This window comes from Neofelis nebulosa, chromosome 11 (assembly GCF_028018385.1).
Source record: "Neofelis nebulosa isolate mNeoNeb1 chromosome 11, mNeoNeb1.pri, whole genome shotgun sequence".
Taxonomy (NCBI): domain Eukaryota; kingdom Metazoa; phylum Chordata; class Mammalia; order Carnivora; family Felidae; genus Neofelis; species Neofelis nebulosa.
The window spans coordinates 9,272,936-9,291,946 of NC_080792.1; the positions used below are offsets into that span (position 1 = coordinate 9,272,936).

The window sequence follows — 19,011 nt, forward strand, 5'->3', positions numbered from 1 at the left end:
AGCTCTTCTGTGACACTAATATTGTCAGATAAATTAGTGGAATTTAATAGGTATTGATGCGTAAAGTGTTTTTAACTTAGGACAAACACATGATATTCTATAAGATAGTTCTATGGCAGCACTATGCTTTCTAAATTTTCTCAAAATAAATAGGGACTGTCAGACCCTGGGTCTACTAACTTGTTTTGTTTGGGGTTTTTGTGAATATAATAGGGAATAGGATGAAGTGATGTTTTCCATTTCCATCATTATTTGAATTGAATTAGTTCACAACAGATAGTCCTTAGTTCAACTGTGTATTTAACTTTTTTACAATATGTGCTTTTATAGGAAGGCCAAATTCTAATCCATTCTGTAAGATATAGAAGTTTTTTTCCTATTTACACATTATGATAACTAATAACTAAGCTGTTACCAATCAAAAAGTTGTTTTTTGCATTCATTATGAAGAATGGAGATTTTTTTTTAATTATACAATCGGTTAATTCTTGCCTAACAATAATATTGGATAATCAACCACCTGATACCCAGTAGCTTCAAGCAATAGTATTTGTTCTCTCTCTTGTCTCGGCTTGGCTGATGTTGACTGGGCACAGAAGGATGTGGCTCCAAACTGCCACTGAGGTGCCATCAGCTGCACAGTCTTCCATGTCCTTGACCTTAGCAGGACGTTTTCCGGGCTCTTCTTGTGGCAGTCACAGAAATAGAAGAAGGCAAGCCTAGCCCTGCAAGCATAGTTGAAGTCTCTGCTCGAGTCCCTTCTGTTACCTTACCCCTGGCCAAGTCCATGGCTGGCCAAGTCCATGGCTGAGCCCAACATCAGGAGTCACATGAGCACGATTTGCCTCACTGGGAAAAGGGCTTTGGGTGGGGAGGGAGAGAGAATTATGAGCGATAAAGCAATCCACAGGACTCGGTTACTTATGTGGTAATAATACAGTGGTGGTGTAAATTGTTTCTACTGTAGTTTTGTGCTTTTGTATAATATTTTTATATGGGCACAAATAGCCATAAGCCCATGTGTAGGTGACATACAGAATTGAGCACCTCCCTTCCTTTTATGATTATTCAACAACCTATCCTTGAAAGGAAAAAAATAAAACATTATTTCAATTAAATGACACCTGTTGGTAATGTTTTCTCTTGTATCAACTGAGTTGATACGTAGTGTATCAGTGAGGCCCTTCCTGAGGACGCCCGTGGAATGTGCATTGGGATAGTGGGAGTTCAGAGAATTCGGAGTAGCATCTATTGAACGTGTAGGATGTACGAGGGACTGTGCTGAATGTTTGAGTTTTCCTGATTTTTAAAACAAGACAACCTCCCACTACCCACCTCTTATTCGTTTATAAATGAAAAACATTAGGCTTAAAAAGTAAATGGTGGGAAAGCCCCAGGCTTGCACACAGGCGGCGTGACTCCAGACACCGCGCTCTTTCCTGTCGAGTTCCCTTCGAGGTGCTGCTTGACTGGAGCGGGTCATGTGTGACCCAACACTGCTGGTATTTGGAGGGAAAGGAGTGGGGTTGCCCAGAAATTGACACTTCATACATAATAATTTCTGTCCTTCAGTTTAATCATAAATACCAAGCTGTCTGATACCATATATTAGAATGTTTATCATACAGTGTTCGTTTAGCTTTTTTTAAACCAATGCACAATTTGAAATTTTCTTCATGTAGACACAGGGAGGCAAAGCTATTCATACAGCTTCCTCCTCTTGTACTTGTTACTTAGCTATAATAGAAATGACTGTCAGAATATTTGTTTTCTCTCTGTTCAATGTGTATTTTGATTTCTTTTGTTTTTCTCTTTTCAGTGAACTGAAAGTCCCGACTGTGGTTGTACTGAATACTTCAAACCAACAATACTTCTTACTGGACAGACAGATCGGCAGTGCCGAGGAGATGGCACATTTCATTCGTGACATCTTAGATGGCACAGTCCCAGTGAGTTGTTCCCTTCTGTTTCACAGGGGCCGTGGGAGGAGGTGGAGGAGAAACAAGTTTCCTTCTTTCCCGCGGACTCTGAAAGGAAGGGGCGGCGCCTGGCGCAAAGGGGGGTGGGGAGGGTGGGGCGGGCTCCCGCCTCGCTTCTCTCACGTCGCAGAGCAGCATTCTCTGAGACACAGAAGCTGCTTATGGGTGGGGACATCCTAGGGGTATCTGGAAGACATCGTTGGTTGTCACAGTGACGGTAGGTGGTGGTGGTGTTTGGGGTCGGGGCTGCGGATGCTGAGAGGTCTGCCGCGTGCAGGGGCATCCCAGTTGTGAGCTGCCCCAGCCCTTAACCTCTCTGGGTTCAAGAGCATAACTGTATTAAGTTATTCAGACTGCTTTCCTAAGAAAAACCTGTGACTGAGACCTCAGTTTTTTGAGAGATGGGGAAATGTACCGAGAATCAGTCTCAGTGGAGAGTTCCAAATCCAACCACATAAAATGTTTTCTAGAAATAATGAATGGGTTGTCTTCACTTTGCATTTTTCCCTGTAAGGAGTACTGCAGTGTTACTCAAAGTGTGGGTTGTCACCCGTATTATGGGCTCATGAAATGACTTCAGATAGGAGCAGCAGGCATCATAATTCAGTAGGCTAGAATAAAATAGAAAAAGTAGGAGACTTGTAGACTTTTAGGAAGTCTAATTACTGGTTTGTGAGAGCTTTGTTTCAGGTTGTTACAAACTTTATTTGAAAGTTGGCTCACGGAATAACAAGCAGTTCTTCTGAAAACAGTCACAGAGGAGGAATTTTATATTTGTGAGAACAATACTTGTTGAAATGAAACTCACCTATATGAGTGAGAATTCTTCCATATGTCAGTTAGTGAAACCCAGTTCAAACTGACCACAAAGTGAGCTTCGTACAGAAATTCAAGGAATGAGCCAGACTTCAGAGTTTTCTGAAGGCAGGGATTTGATTTTCATCAGGAATTTTCTTCTCTCCCTTTGAGCACTTTTTTCCGTTTGGGCGTCATTCTTGGGGAGGTTCCCTCCACAATAGTTGAGGTGCAGTGACTTTAACAAGCTCAGCTAAACCCAGAAAGAAGTTGGGCAGGGCTCAGGTGGGTCAGCATCAGCCACGACGCTCGGAGTGTCAGTAGGGAGACTGAGTCTTCAGAGGAGGGTCAGAGTGTGTTCACGCAAGAAAGGAGGTTGGGGGGAGGGGGACGGAAAACACAGTAAATATTTGCTGCATGGCTCTTTCAGGTGCTTTTTGTAATCCTCTGGGGTCAACCCTGACCTGCAGTTGTAAGATTATAACAGAAAAATGAAGTTATAGTACTTAAATAATGTAATTGTTCTCTTCCTGTTCAATTTAAGGCCCAAGGAGGTGATAGCATTTTGCAGAGATTGAAAAGAATAATATTTGATGCCAAATCGACTATTGTGGTGAGTCGTGACAACTTGCTTGGTGTCCCTGCTAATTGAAAACGCATGGGTTAATGTCTAAGGAAGGTAAAACCTGAAATTTCAAAGGGTTAGGTAAAAACATACATCTTTTTTTTTTTCTTCTTTTCAGAAAGAGAGTGCAGGCGTGTGCATGCAGGTCGGGGAGGGACAGAGGGAGGAGGGGAGAGAGGATCTTAAGTAGGCTCCTCACCCGGCACAGAGCCCGACATGGGGCTTGATGTCACGACCTTGAGATCATGACCTGAGCCTAAATCAAGAGTCGGACGCTTAACCAACTGAGCCGCCCAGGTGCCCCTAAAAATACATCTTTAAAGATGAGAACTGGTGCATATTTATATTAAGAAAATGTATTATTCGGGTGGAAATTAAGTTTGTCTGCTTATTTCTGTACGATCGGTGAGTTGACTAGAGTTGAGAATCCATTACCTCAGTGACGTGACTTATAAGTGTTTTCCGGAGCCTCTTTCCACCCTTTTCAGTCGCTGGTTCTGAAACTGCTTCAGCTCTCGGTCAGCATTCCTAGATTTGTTGGAGACTTAAACTCCATTCTAGTTGTCTGTCTTGAGCTGCTCAGTCCAGAGGTGTTTTTGCTCATTACGGCCGAAAGCAGTTCTCAGAGTGGAAGTCCTCAGAGTAGGCCCTTAGCACGTGATGCGTAGCTGCTCCTCTGACTTGCACGCGGTGTCTTCCCTTCCTTTTACCCTGGCTCCGTGCATTGTTTCTACCATTGCACAGTGAGTATTCCTAAAACAGTCACTTGTGATCGCTCTCCTTGCCTTTTCCAGTGACCCGTGGGACAATACTCTGTCCGCCTCAGGTGTCCTCATTAGTTCTCGAATACTGCAGAAGCCGCCTGGGTGTTCTCAGTGCCTCATTCTTACTCAGGCTTAAATTTCCACCTCAGAACACTTTTATTCTGGGAAGCCTTCTTCCGTTGTCTCAATCCGAGGTGACCTTCCCCTCCTCTGAATTTGCCTGTATCGTTCTCAGGGTTACCGTCTGAGAAGTGTGTAGTCACAACCCATAGGATACAGTATAGTTGAAAGACCTGTTCAGCCAAATTGCTTTTACTGTTTCCTGAGACCTGAGGAGATGGTGTATATGCTGAGAGGAGTTATTATTAAGCTTATGTGGCTTTGCTACTAAGCAGAAAGTAAAAAGGATTTAAAGCGTCCTGTGAAGAGGAATGCGTATGCACCTGCTTTACGGTAAACAAGCGGCCTTCTCGGTGAATAGGTTCGTCTAGTCCAAGATATGACTCCGAAGCTGCTGGGCACGTAGTTACCGTCTCAGAGAGACCTTTGTGGTTGATGTGAGGAAAATGAATGTCCTTAGAAAAGTCATAGAGTATTTGGTGCCTCTTTCTGCTGCTGGTAGCTGGATACACACACACACACACACACACACACACACACACACACACACACACACAGTGTAAAATTTCTGTCTCTTAACAGTGTCTGTAACAGGGTAGTCACTGCAGAAATACTGACCTTGATTGACTGGAACTAAAAGAAGTTGGGGGTAGCAAGAGGACGAAGTCTGTAGTGGTTTTTTAACAAACACTGAGCTGTGATGATCTTCCCACAGTCTATATTCAAGAGCTCGCCCCTCATGGGCTGCTTTCTCTTTGGCCTTCCACTGGGTGTCATCAGTATCATGTGCTACGGCATCTACACGGCGGACACTGATGGAGGGTACATAGAAGAACGATACGAGGTGTCCAGAAGTGAAACCGAAAGCCAGGAGCCAGTAGAAGACAGCAGAGAACAGGAGCCAAGCGGTGGAGCCACCCTCGGGCCTATGGTGCAGGAACCCAAAGATGTATTAGAGAAGAAGAAAGATTGAATCTTGGCTAGTGTGGCATATTTGATAGGATTTCAAATTATCCAAGAGTCTATTTATTGAACTTAGACATTTAATCATGATCTTGACAAAAGAGAATATGTTATTTGTATTTTGCTAATATCAAACTGCATGGAGTGAAGTAGTCCTTCATAAATGGGGAGACATTTGGAGCAAACACAGGAAATGTTTATCTAAAACAAAAAAATGAGGAAGCACTCCATCGGAGTTTACCATATAGATGTCGTTTTAGCAGAGTAGTTCTTTTGCATGTTTCTCTATCTGAGCATTCTGTGACAAATTAAGATTCTTGGGCAGAATATTTAAATTGGCCAGTCAGGTAGAAGACACATGTTCGATAAAGAAAAACAATACTTTCACCTCCTACCATTCATTCTCCTCATGTATTTTAGATGAGATTTACACGGGCAAAATTAAGTCTTTAAAATTTAGCACTTTAAGGAGAACTAACACCTTTTTCCATGGATCAAATTCAGATTACAACTTAAAAATAATTTGGTTTTATATAGCATAGCAATTTTATTTTGTTAGTTGTTTTTAACGGAGAAGAAATGTTACTTTTTAACTTTCTACTCAGTTACATTATAAAATTTTCATATGGGTCTGTATAGTGGGAAAAAACAGTCTTATGTTTAATCTTTGCAAATTAAACAGGATTTACTTGGAGCAGTGATTTCAGACCACGTGCTGGGACATGCTTAGCAGGTGTCTCAGTGATCACTGTAGAAAGGGGAGAGTCTGTTACTCCTACCCTTCTTTAGCCAGAATGACCTACTTTTTTTTCCTCTTTCTTGTTTTGTATATTGGAATTTCTTCTGAAAATTTCCTTTGATAAAAAGCTCCTGCTGCTTTTTAAAAAGTAATATAGATCTTATTTTTTATGTTTATGGTATGGTAACTTTATGGTAACTTAAAATATGTGTGTATCTTTGTGTGTATATAGATATATGTCTATATATAGATATATATCTATATACACACACACAACATGCACATATATTTACATATATATCTATAAAATTTATTGACATATGTAATATTATGGGCATGTCTATGTTCATAATGAGTAATGAGTGACATAATCAGCCTGTCAGCAAAGTCTGTATCCAGTGATCAACAGCCAAGTGTTACCCTCTCCGTCCTCTCAATTCTGACACCCCTTTCACCTTCTGTCTATAATGACGTGACAGAGGAATTCTGTCCCAACTCGTGTATACAGATTGGAATTGTTGCAAGTAACACTGTGGTATATTTATTGTAGATTATTTTTGAGCCCTTCATTTTAGCTAACTTTAGATTTTTATGAGATGACCATTGGGTGACTATCCATTGAGCAATTGAGTTAAACAATAGAATGGTTTTTCTTAAACACTGAAAAATGTGTAATCATTTTAAAAATATGCAACTCATGGTCCTTACATTGAAGTTGTTTAGGGCTTTGGTCCCCAAGGCAGCTGTTGACGATTTCTGATACTAAGCTGCTCACGACTGAAACAAAACTCGAGTGTCTAAGTCCTAAGAAGTTGCTAGCAATTGTTTTATCGTATCCATATGCTCTTTTACATACAGTGATGAAATGCTTATTTTTACTGTTTGGCACTCTATTATTTTTAATAGTGAAGCACATAGGAAATTTCAGGAAATACTGGAAAGAAATGTTCTCAAGTGGAAACTGGAGATGAATGCTATTAAACAAATAGGTTCCTCTCCAAAGAGTAGTGAGGGATTCTTTTGGAGGAACAATCTTAATGTTCCCAGTGGTCAAGCTTGCTTTGCAGCAGTGAAAAAAAGCTTAGGTGGGTACAGTGCCTCACTCGAGTCTAGTCTAGTAAGGAAGGTAAAGCTTAGCCTCCACCAGTGACAGTAGGAAATGATAAGAAATGACTCCGTTTTCTTATCAGTCATCTGCACATTTCTTAGCCTTTGTCAGGCATCACTTATAAATGAAAGACCTCAGTAGGGGGAAAAATAGATTAAAAGCTCAATATATATCAACATACAAAAAGTTTGGCAGTCTTTGTATTGGGATTTTTTTTTTTTTTATCTGTAAATTAATGTCTTAGTTCTCTGTTTCCTTTTTCACAGCTCTCTCCCATTGGCCCACATTCTATTTGTGTTTTTTCAAAGTGTGACTGTTAGGAAAACAAAATGGTTAGATACTTTATAAGTAAATAATTTTCTTTTCTGTTTGTATTAAGATTTTGCTTTTTATTTGTTGACTTTAGGATATTATCAAAGTTCTTACAAAAAAAATTAAAAATTTTGTTCACTAGTATGCTTTTAATATGGTCTCACTTAATGTGGTTATCAGTACTTGGAATGCTACTTTCATTTCAGGAGAAATTACTGCAAAATATAGTTAATATCTTAATGAATTTAGTATTAGGACATACATGTCCTAATTCATTGGTGAATCTTACCATGATTGCATATTAAGTTGGAGTTTCACGTTTTCTTTCAGTTGCAATAAAATTCTATTTTTTAATCCTAAAATTCAAAATTCTAGATGCTTGTTGTTGTGGGATCTGTTGCTCAATTTTTTTAGGAGAGAAAGTACATGTTTTTATCAAGCCGTGCACCCCCTTATAGCTTGCAATCCTTTTTGTTTTGTTTCATCATACACAGTAATATTTCTCTAGCTACTATTATCTGAAACTTGTTTGAGGTGTATTAGGCCTGAATTTTTATTTTCTTCCTCAAACCTACTGGTCTCCTGGTATCTGACTTACAAACAGCATTAAGAGCCAAATATCTGGAGGCTGAAGGAAGGACCTATGTGAGTAAACAGCTGTATTATTATTATTATTATTATTATTATTATTATTTTAGTGGATTTTTGTTGATGTTTCTGGTGTTTTGCTTCAGGGGCTTGTTTGGTTTTGGTTTTCTAAAAAGTAATTTACATATTTCGATCATTGCTTCATATGCTAGGAGATAGAACAGGAAAAAAAACTAAGCTCTTTTTATTATGCACACGTTGTTCAAATAAACCAGTGTGGGATGTTAAGACTATCAAGTAATGGTGGGATTATGTTTGCCATTTTATTTTTATAAATATATATTTTTTCTGAATGTGTCTGAGTCCAAGAGTGGGCAAAAAATAATTTTCTACTTTGGACTAAATCTATAAAGGTTTTTGAAAGTCTGTATTACTAACTTGTTGAATTCATGATATCTTGCCTTATGGCACCAATTGTAAACCTGTTTTTTTCTAAAATAAATTAATTGAAAACACGTTTATTATTTTTATTATTTTTACTTCGTTTTGAATACAAACAGTTCCTTGTGCAAGTGAAGAGGATAGCGAAGACCGATCTTCCACAGAGTGTTTTTTCTTTTATTAAGTTGTAAGTTTTTCATCGTTATATAAACATATAATGAGTAAACACACCTGAGATCAGATTGTTATCCCTTTATAGATGAAGAACCCAAGATTGGTTGGATATATTTTGTATTTAAAACTTGATTATTTTTGGGGCGCCTGGGTGGCGCAGTCGGTTAAGCGTCCGACTTCAGCCAGGTCACGATCTCACGGTCTGTGAGTTCGAGCCCCGCGTCAGGCTCTGGGCTGATGGCTCAGAGCCTGGAGCCTGTTTCCGATTCTGTGTCTCCCTCTCTCTCTGTCCCTCCCCCGTTCATGCTCTGTCTCTCTCTGTCCCAAAAAATAAAATAAACGTTGGAAAAAAAAAAAAAAAAAACTTGATTATTTTTAAATATTAATTTCAGAGTTTAGAGTTGAAGTGATTGGAACCGAGTCCACGATTGACAGCTACATTGTGATCTCGGACATAACACAGGCTCCCCTCCTTTTCATTGTCAGTAAAATTGGAATCTAAAGCCTCAAAATGTTCTTTTTAAAAATAGCATGGCAGGAGAGGGTGCCTGGGTGGCTCAGTCAGTTAAGAGTCCGACTCTTTGGTTTCTGTGTAGGTCATGATCTCACAGTTGGGTGAGTTCAAGCCCTGTGCCTTCAGCGCAGAGCCCGCCTGGGATTCTCTCTGCCCCTCCCCTACTCCCTCTGTCTCTGTCTCAAAATAAACAAATAAACTTCAAAAAAAATAGCATCAAATGGGGAGAGTATATTATTAAAAATATATATACAAATACTGTTTTTTTTTAGTAATTTATTTTTCATATTTTATACTGTGGGCACATTTTTTAATAAGAATTGCTCTGGCACGGGAATAACAGCCAAAAAAATGGCCCCACCCAACTTGGGAATCACACAAACTAGCTGGTTAGAATCAACCTCTCCAGTCGCTCTGTCACCCTCTGTGCATAGTTGGTAAGACGCTTACCCTCCCTGCTCCTGTGCTAATTCCAGGAAGATTTCGCCCCATCTCACTGGATTAGGAGATCGGGTGAGTTACACATGAGGCATGTTAAGAACATGCCTGGCACATGAAAACAGCTCAGAAATTATACCATTTTTGTATCAAACTGATTTCTCTTCTCACTTCTTTTAGAATTTAGTATTGCTTACCACAGAGAAAAGCCAAGACTTTGGGAATATGAAATACCAATATGCTTAAATTTGCTCAGCTACTTTTTGCAATTCAAGCAAATTTCAGTGGGTAGACATGTAAAGAAGTTTCTTTAACATTGAAATAAACTAATTTAGGTTGACAAACATCTCTGAAAATCCTTTGGGTTTTGTGCTTTCAGTGAAAATGAGTAAGCGTAAGAGGAGGGATACAAGTATTCAGTAGGATTATCAGCCCGTGTAAATAGTTCAGACAGATGTAAATGTTATTTGGACCCAGATTTAGAACACTAATGGATACTGAATATAGATGATTTGATTCTCCTGAAAGCCTTCCTGAGTACTTCTCAGCGCCTAACTTTCCTCTGAGCCCATCCCCTGTAAACTGAAAAGGGATGGGGCGCCTGGGTGGCTCAGTCGGTTAAGCGTCTGACTTCAGCTCAGCTCATGATCTCACAGTTTGTGAGTTCAAGCCCCGTGTCGGGCTCTGTGCTGACAGCTTTGAGCCTGGAGCCTGCTTCGGATTCTGTGTCTCCCTCTCTCTCTGCCCCTCTCATGCTCATGCTCTCTGTCTCAAAAATAAATAAAAACATTAAAAAAAAAAAAAACTGAAAAGGCATTTTCAACAACTAGTAAAAAAGTGGCAGTTGTTTTCTTGCAATTTATTCTTTTAACAAATGTTTATTAAATGTCTTCTGTGTACCGCAGATACAGTAGTAAAGAACTGCTGTGACCTCAGTCATCACGTACAGTGCTCAATTCCAAGGTTTTACTTTCCTGTTTGTCTTGGTTTTCCTTCTCCTACGATCTGTTGTTCAACCTGAAATCCTTGTTAGGTCTGTGGGATCTCTGGGGCTGGGGTAAGAGACCAGGCAGAGTAGAACACAGCGGCCTTCTTCCTACAGATGAAGGCATTGGATTTGCTCAGCATGTCCGGAACTGCACCCGTACTGTAGGTGCAGGTGACGGGTGCGGAACGCAGTACAAAGAAGTCTCAACAGAAGAACTCTCCAGAGACAGAATGGGCTGTCGGGAGGTTCAGAGCACCCACACTGAAAATATTTACACACGACTTTCCTTCCGAGACGGACATTCTGCGAGGCCATAGATGTAAGCACTAAAACCACCCTCTATGTCCATTTGACAATAGTGCCTTCTGTTTCCAATTTAAAAAACATTTTTTTAATAAAAATTGGCCGATTGTAATATATTAAATTGAATACATTTTAGTTGGGTGGATGAAGTAGTCCAGTGAAACTGAAGCATACATAGTAACTGAGGATATTCTGCTCACTCGGTTTTTTCACATGACTCCATCACTATCCTTGCTATGTTCACTTGTGGATTTATGTAACTGGTTTTCTTCCATCAGAGGTGGGTGATCTACCCAGTCTCTCAACATGTTTGATGCTAATCTCTGGAAATCCTATTCCAAACCATAACCCAGTCGAGACTGAATCTGAAAGATTTTTTTGTTAGGTAGAAGGTGACTCTTTTTTACAAGGGATTATTTTGGAAGGAGTAAAAAGATTCACCTTCTATTTGGACATAGGTTAATTCACATTTTTTGTGAAAGACTAGGTATCTTAGCTTCCAAGATTAATATATAAACCTCTCACGTCCAAATTACCACACTTGGTACAATCTATTGTGAGCTGTTAACAATATAATCTCAAATTCTGAATTGCTCGTGTGTGAATCATAACAATGATTTTCACAGGGGCCAACCAACCTCTAGGAAGGTATTAGAAGAATTTATTTTTCCAAATAGAACCACAGTTATTTATAAAATTATTAGATATGCCTCAGATACATTGTGGAGAAAAGTCATTGATACTTTAATTTTTTTTATATATTTATGATATGATGTATAGTTCAAAAGGGTCTTTGGAGATCAACTAAGATTCAGATCTCTGTAGAATTATTTGATAATTGTTTAACAAATAACTTTTATTACTCATTCTGTTAGCGGAGTCCAAATGGGATAGGAGGAGGGAGGCTGATTCGTTCACCATCCCTTCTGAGCAGTGTGATCATATGGGACTTGGGAGAAGAATCTCAGGGTAATAGGGCATGCTGCTACTCCCTGTGATCTTCAGGAAGGTTCTTACAAGAAAGAGACCGTGGAAAGCTGGACAGGAGCGTGCATGTTTGCTAAGAGAGCCTGCCTGGAGCCATACTAAACGCTGTACACAAAAATTATTTCAAGATGGATCATGAACCTAAATATAGAAAAATAAAACTAATGTTTCTTATAGAAAATATTCATGACCTTTGGTAGAGAACAAATGCGTAAGAGGACACAACACAGATAACCATAAAAAAAAATCAATTGGATTTTGTTCAATTAAGAATTCCTGTTTATGAAAAGATGTCATTAAGAGAGGGAAAAGAGATAGAGATTCACAATACTTACATCTATCAAAGGACTTGTGTCCAGAATATATAAGGAACACTTTCAACTCAGTAAGGAAAAGACAACCCAGTCTGAACAATGAGGATGTGACCTGAATAGGAACCTTACAAAAAGAGAAAACCCAAATGGACAATAAACCTATTAACAGGTGCTCAACATCATTCCTCAGTCAGTTTCTTGATTTTAAAAATCTCGGCGTGGACCTCTCACAAATTGGGACCTCCAGCTTGAACTCCAGACTTTATATCCGACTCAACGTCTCTACTTGGGTGTTTAGTAAGCAACTCAACCAACATATCCAAGGCACTGGCTGTTCACCGAATACCAGCTTATGCTCAGTCTTTCTGATCTCAGTAAATGGTAACATCATCATTTTAACTAATTGGGCCAAATGCCCTGGATTGATCTGAGACTTCTGTCCTTCAATACCTCTTATCTAACCTGTGAGAAATGTTTGTTAGTTATGTCTTTAAGATATACGTGGAAGCCAGACTTCACAGCACTTTACAGGTTAGCAGTTTGGTTTAGGCCACCACACCCTGTTCCAGACTTCACTGCCCTGCACCATTGCCTGACTGCAGTCAACTACCTGGAGAACAGCTAAGGGGGTCCCTTTTATGATGGAAGGCAGATCATGGCATTTTTCTGCTCAAAACATTCCAGTGCCTTGCTACCTTAGTCTAACAGACAAGGTCCTCCCTCACCATGCACTGTGTTATTGATTCAGATGTGTCGCTCCAAATTCATATGTTGAAGTCCTGACCCCTATCACCTCACAATGTGACTTCCTTTGGAAATACGGTCGTTAGATGTAATTAGTTAAAATGAGGTCATACTGGAGGACAGTGGATCCCAATCCCAAATGACTGGTGTCCTAATAAGAAGGGGAAACTTGGAGACAAACACACATACAGGGAGAATACCGTGTGAGGTTGAAGGCAGAGTTGCTGCCGAAGATTGCCAGCAAGCCACAGGAAGCCAGGAGAAAGGTCTGCCGCACATTCTCGGTCCGAGCCTCTGAAGGAACCAACCCTGGAAGACACAAGACACCTTGACCTTAGACGTCAGACCCCAGAAATGTGAGACAGTAACTTTCCGTTGTTTAAACCACATAGTTTGTTGTGCTGTGTTACAGCAACCTACCAAACTGATACAACTTGTAGTTGCTTCTTACAACATCCCTGCCCCTGACTCATTACCACATTTATATCTCCTACCACTTCCCCAGTCCTCCTGCTCATTCCATTACATCCTCCTGCCCTCTTGCCCTTCCTGGAGCACACTAAGTTCGAGGCTTTGCACCAGCCATTTCCTCTGACTAGAATGGCGGTCTCCTGGATATCCACGTGAGTCACTCCCTCCATACTGGAGGCCATCTTATCATTAACGCCTTAAACCATTCTACATGAATTAGACCTCCTGGACTCCAGCTCTCCCTAACCCCTTTGCTGCTTTATTTTTTACAAGTACTTCTTTGTAACCTTACATAGTGTTTGTTTACTGCCTGCTTCCCACCTTAAATACACACTAATATAAGCCCTGAATGGTCAGAGACATTATCTTTTTTTTTTTTTTGTCCAACACTACATTCTCAGTTCCTGAAACATGCTTAGCATGAAGTATGCATTCAATAAATATTTGTCTAATAAACGAATAAATAAATGAATGAGTAATTGAATATATATTTATATAATGTATTTATTACTAGTATGTTGGTGTTGAAGGGTTCTGATTAAAAAAACAGCAGAAAGACTTATTTTAATTGAAGATTTTAAATGCATGTTCCAAAAATATCTAAATGTTTACTGATTGAGCAATATAAAAGATAAGTAATTAACATAAAAGGGTCATAAACTTTGGAAATATTTTATCTTTTAATACAGAAGATTTTTATATTTAGCTTGGGATCAAAAATCTTAAAATCTATACAGTGACAGTAAGAATGGATTAGAGGTGAAGAACTATGAAAACTTTTAGGGAACAAATATTCTCTATCCCTCAAATACTATTGAAAAATAATTAGCTCTTTTGCAAAAGTCAGTGTAAAACTGTTAGCCTTGTGGCAATAATTACTACACTTTAAGTTATGGATTCCGAACCAGCAGTGATTATCGGAATCACATAGGCATCCATTGCCTCAGATGATTTATGAAAATACGGAGAAGCCTTAGAAGATCCGTTGGGTTGGTTTCGGATGACCTTCTGCTTGAAGCCAAAACAAAGAGAAAACAAAACCTTCCCCAGCTGATTTTGCTGTTGACTCCCAGTTGTGACCCAGTGGTTTAAATGATTGTTAGGAAAGGTAAAAGTGTCAGTGCCTTGGAAGAAGTTGGGTTTTCTGTGATTTCCTTGCAAGCGTTCAGAGGTCACGTATGACCCAAGAGCATCACATGCTTCAGTTCCCTTCCGTGACCCCGCAGCCTCGACCAACGGTGAGTAAACTTGCTGGCACAACAGTAGCAGCTTCGGGAAAGTGTTTTTTGTTTGTTTGTTTGTTTTGTTTTGTTTTTCTTATGAACAAGAAAGTAGGTTATGTCCAGCTGGGATCATTTATCTCCCTCTTTCTCTACCATCCTTCCTCTAGAGAGGAACAGTGTGGCCAGTGGACTGAAATTAGCCTCTGCTGTTGGAGATGAGGGTGAAGACTGGGCACTCGTAAGGCCTGAACGTCAGAGTACCACGCTTTCTGGCTTCATTCATCCCCGTGAGCCATTTGTGCAGAAAATGAAATTTAAAACTCAAAAGTATTCACAATTTTGCCTCTTTCTTCTGTGCTACCTTCTGTAAAACAAGCTTCTTATGTGAGCAGTTACTGCTGGCAAATATACAACGTGTATGGAGATCCCCATTTAACGATGTAAGGTGTAGCTCAGGGACACCAAAGCCCATCTCTGCCGAAGGCCATTTCTGTCCCACCTCTTTGTGGTCATCAGGTATAGTTCATTTCCCAGTAATGAGACTTTTGTGATCTCAGTTTCTTCCTGAAGATGTTGGACTATTTAACTTCCCACTGTCCACAATAATAACAACCAGAGAGGAACTAAAATTCGCAGTCTTTGTGCAGTGATGGCCGTTACAACGGAAGAAGGGACAGCACCATGGTTTGGACCCTAAAGATTCTGCTTTTAGTCAATTTTATAGTTCTAGTTAAACAAACACCCACAAATACTTCTTTGTGTATATACTTAGGGAAACAAACAGGTAAAGTAAAATTAGCTACATATTTACAATGGGTAGTTCTCAGTAGTACAGGACAGGAAGGTACCATGTGTCCTTCACCTAAAATCAGCAAGTATTATTCTTGCAACTTGCATGTAGGTTTCAAAAATTTCAAAATAAATGGGGGGGGGGGGGATAGAGTAAGCATTATTGTAAATTTTTGTTTCATTGTGGTAATCCTGAATAAACACCGAGGTGTTTTTAATATCAAGTATGATGTATCTCAAACAACTTAGATGCCATATGCTTTATGTAAAATAAAAACCTTGATATCAACTCAAAGAGGCACGTGAGAGGCTTGAACAAATTGGTTCCTGGAAACTCTAAAAAGTCTCTTGCTATTAAAAATAAATGAATAAATCATATTCAAAAGCCAGGAGTATAGACACAAAGTTTCATCCCTTTCAATAAACTTGGAAAATTAGTAAATATATAAGCAGACATTTGATGATAATTTTTTCCAGGAAAGCATGTAAATATGTCTGGCTACTGTCACTTATTATATCAGAGTATTGCTAATCTTAACAAAAGAAAAAAATCCAGTCTAATTTATAAATCACCACCTCTTTGAAGCTTTCACTGACCCTTCCAAGGGATATTAATTCCTTCCTCCCACCATCTTGCTACACAGGACATTATATAAACATAGTTGGTATTTAATGTACAGCATTGCACTATTAATGAATTAAACCAATGTATTTATTTACTCCAAAGCTAATAATATTTTTAAGAGTTGATATTGTGTGGCCTGGGCTGAATGTTCAGTAAGAATTTGAATGAACCATTGTTCATTGTTGAATCCATCATTGGATAGATAGGTGAGACAGAATTTTCAAAAAACCATAATGGTTATAAATAGCCAAATCACAGTGCTCCTCCAAAACCATTCAATAAAGGCTCCTGTCTTCACTGTCAGTTCCTTGGGAATGACTGTACACGCATACACGTAAATTCACACATCATACCTTTCCTATGAGAGTATCACAAGGCAACATTTCCATTACATATTTCCACAAAACTGGAAAACTGCAAAATGTCAACTGTGAAGAGACAGCTAAATCAATAAGTATAGAGTATCTCTGAAGTAGAACCACTAGGTGATTTGTAACACACACACACACACACACACACACTCACAAAGAGATTCACTGCACGAATTTGAACGTGCACAGTGATAGGAGCGGGTTGAAAGTTCTCTGTAAGGCTGTGGTCTTCGGATGTGGTGCTTGAGTGTGTGGTCCACAGAGCTGGCTGGGCAGTGAGACGGAAGTAAGGTGGTAGAGAGCAAGAAGAAGCTGACAGAAGCCTATGGCAGTTCTTGCGGGCTCTGACCTTGGTGGTATGAGTATCCTTCTGAAGCCTCTACAGTGCTAAACACAAGCATCTGTCTTAGGAAGGCGGAGCCTTTACAGCCTCCACCACTTCCTGGTTCATAGCCAAAGACCGGGAACCTTCCTGCTGGGTCCTCTTGTTTATAAGGGGCAAAAGAGCTCTGTGGGGGTGTCCATTAGAAAGGCACTAATCCTATCAATGATGGCTCCACCTTCCTAACCTAATCACCCCAAAGGTCCCACATGCTAACACCACCACACTGGGGGAAGGATTTGAACATATGAATTTGCAGGGGAACACAAACATTCAGTCCATAACAGTGGTGCAGGTGAGAAATCTTGCAAAAATGAGGTGCTTATATACACCTCTAGGTGATGTCCACCTTCCCTCCTGAAAGAAGGGAGAAAAATTTGCTCCTTCCTGAGTGTTCTGAGTTCTTACTATAACCCTTTGAATGTAAATACATTTCCCCAGGGGAAAGATAACAACACCATTGTATCTAGCAGCCCAGGGATGTATCCAAATCTCAGGCCTCAGCCCCCCTTGAAATGAAAACAATACTTCCAGAAGGCAAACTCTCCGAAGTTCTATTCGGTCATAAATTACCTGCTTTCAGCCTAGGTTCCAGGTTTCAGCAAAAACTGCTAAGAAAGCCCTCACAAGGCAGAAATAGAAACATGTTCTTTAAAGCCCCACAAGGGGTCAGCAAACATTTTTCTGTAAATGGCCAGATAATAAATAATTTAGACTTTGAAGACCACATATGGACTCTGTTACATATTCTTTTATTTTCTTTAAACTCTTTTAAAATGTAAAAATCTTTCTTAACTCAAGCCCTCTTCAAAAACAGGTTCCAGGCTGAATTTGGTCAGCAAGCCACAGTTTGCCTGGTAGAGAGGGAAAAAGTACTCACCAGATCCACAGCTATACATCAGACACAAGGAGTGTGTGTGTGTGGTTGGGGGGGGGAGGGGTGACGTGTTAAATTTGCTGCAGCAAATAGATCACATCTAGAACAACAGCTGCAGTTAGATCAAGGCCTGATTAAATTGTCAATTATCACCTTTCTGTCTTTAATACTCATCTATTTTCCACACAGGCAAAATGGGAGAGTTGGACAAAATCACCACCCTTGTATCTTTTTTGAGTCCTTGATGATGGCACTAATTCCTGCAGTTTCTTCAGGGATGTGGTGTTGCCTTTGGTTTGTGATTTTCAAAGGTAGAGTCCGTTCCAGTGGCTTCCATCTGGCTCTCTCTCTTTTAGCCCTCACTCTGTAATCAGGTACTATATGGAAGTTCTGCGAGTTGCTATACATGTATTCTAAGTACCCATTCTAGAACCAGGAAAATAATCAGGGTGAGCTCACTATGAGATAAACTCAAGCCAAAAGTCTACTAATTATCTGACCTCCGTAATTTCCTTCTCTGACTGGTGGATCACAGGACTGTCACATGGACTGTCATAATGTCCATAAATTATGTCCATAAATCATCAATATCTGATTATTTTTTCTTCTGCAAAACTGTCACCTGGTAAATGGCTGACAGTACCCTTTAGGGAAGGGTAGAGAAGATGATTTACAGTAAATGTGTGACTTGGGACTAGGTTAAGGGGCATGGCCCTCTTTTTTAGTCATTCAATTCAGACTTCAGTTCCTCAGACCTGCAGATTTTCTGTTTATACAGAGCAGGTAAGACTTCCCATTGGTTTCAGTTCTAGTTTGACTAATTGGATTTAAACTCTGTGCCATTAGAGTAACCACACTCACTCTGCCTTTGGTAATTAAGTCCTTCACTTGGCTCCTACTACCCTGGGGTCCCATTATCCCCATTTGTTTGAAAGCCCATTTCCATGTGCAGGGCTCTTGCAACTGGTGACGTGGAAAAGACCACACAGTTCTTCAAAAGTGCTAGAGCTCCCCTCATGAATTTATTTCTCACAGCTGTGGTGAAAGATGTGTCTTCTGGGCCTTCCTAGCCCAGGTCTTACATTATAAATCCACTCTTAATATCCCCATGTTCTGAAACCTTTCACTGGACAGCTTTATTGAAATATAATTCATTAAGATTTTCAAACCATGGTATCATTGCTAATTTCATGTGGTCTTCACAAAGTGAAAAGGTTTTTGAAATGAGAGAAGTTCCAGAAATTTTAGTAATGTGGATAAGGAAATTTAACATGTTTTGACTTGTCGACTTAGTAAAGTTCAACTTGAATAATTCTAATCTTTCGACCTCTATAGAACACTCAAAATATTTTCACTCTGAACATATCTTTATCCTCT

General features: G+C 39.7%; 1 protein-coding gene across 3 annotated transcripts in view; it reads left to right on the top strand.

Annotated features, from left to right (window-relative positions):
• TMX3 (thioredoxin related transmembrane protein 3) overlaps positions 1-8,508 on the top strand; it is a 45,585-nt gene extending 37,077 nt beyond the window's left edge. For 2 of the 3 annotated variants that reach the window (XM_058691843.1, XM_058691845.1), the window contains 3 exons: positions 1,820-1,949; positions 3,319-3,387; positions 4,999-8,508. In XM_058691843.1, the coding sequence (XP_058547826.1) occupies positions 1,820-1,949; positions 3,319-3,387; positions 4,999-5,256 (457 nt within the window). In that variant the 3' untranslated portion in view covers positions 5,257-8,508. The remainder of the gene's footprint in view (positions 1-1,819; positions 1,950-3,318; positions 3,388-4,998) is intronic. The other variant, XM_058691844.1, reaches the window with a different exon arrangement.
• The last annotated feature ends 10,503 nt before the right edge of the window (positions 8,509-19,011 follow it).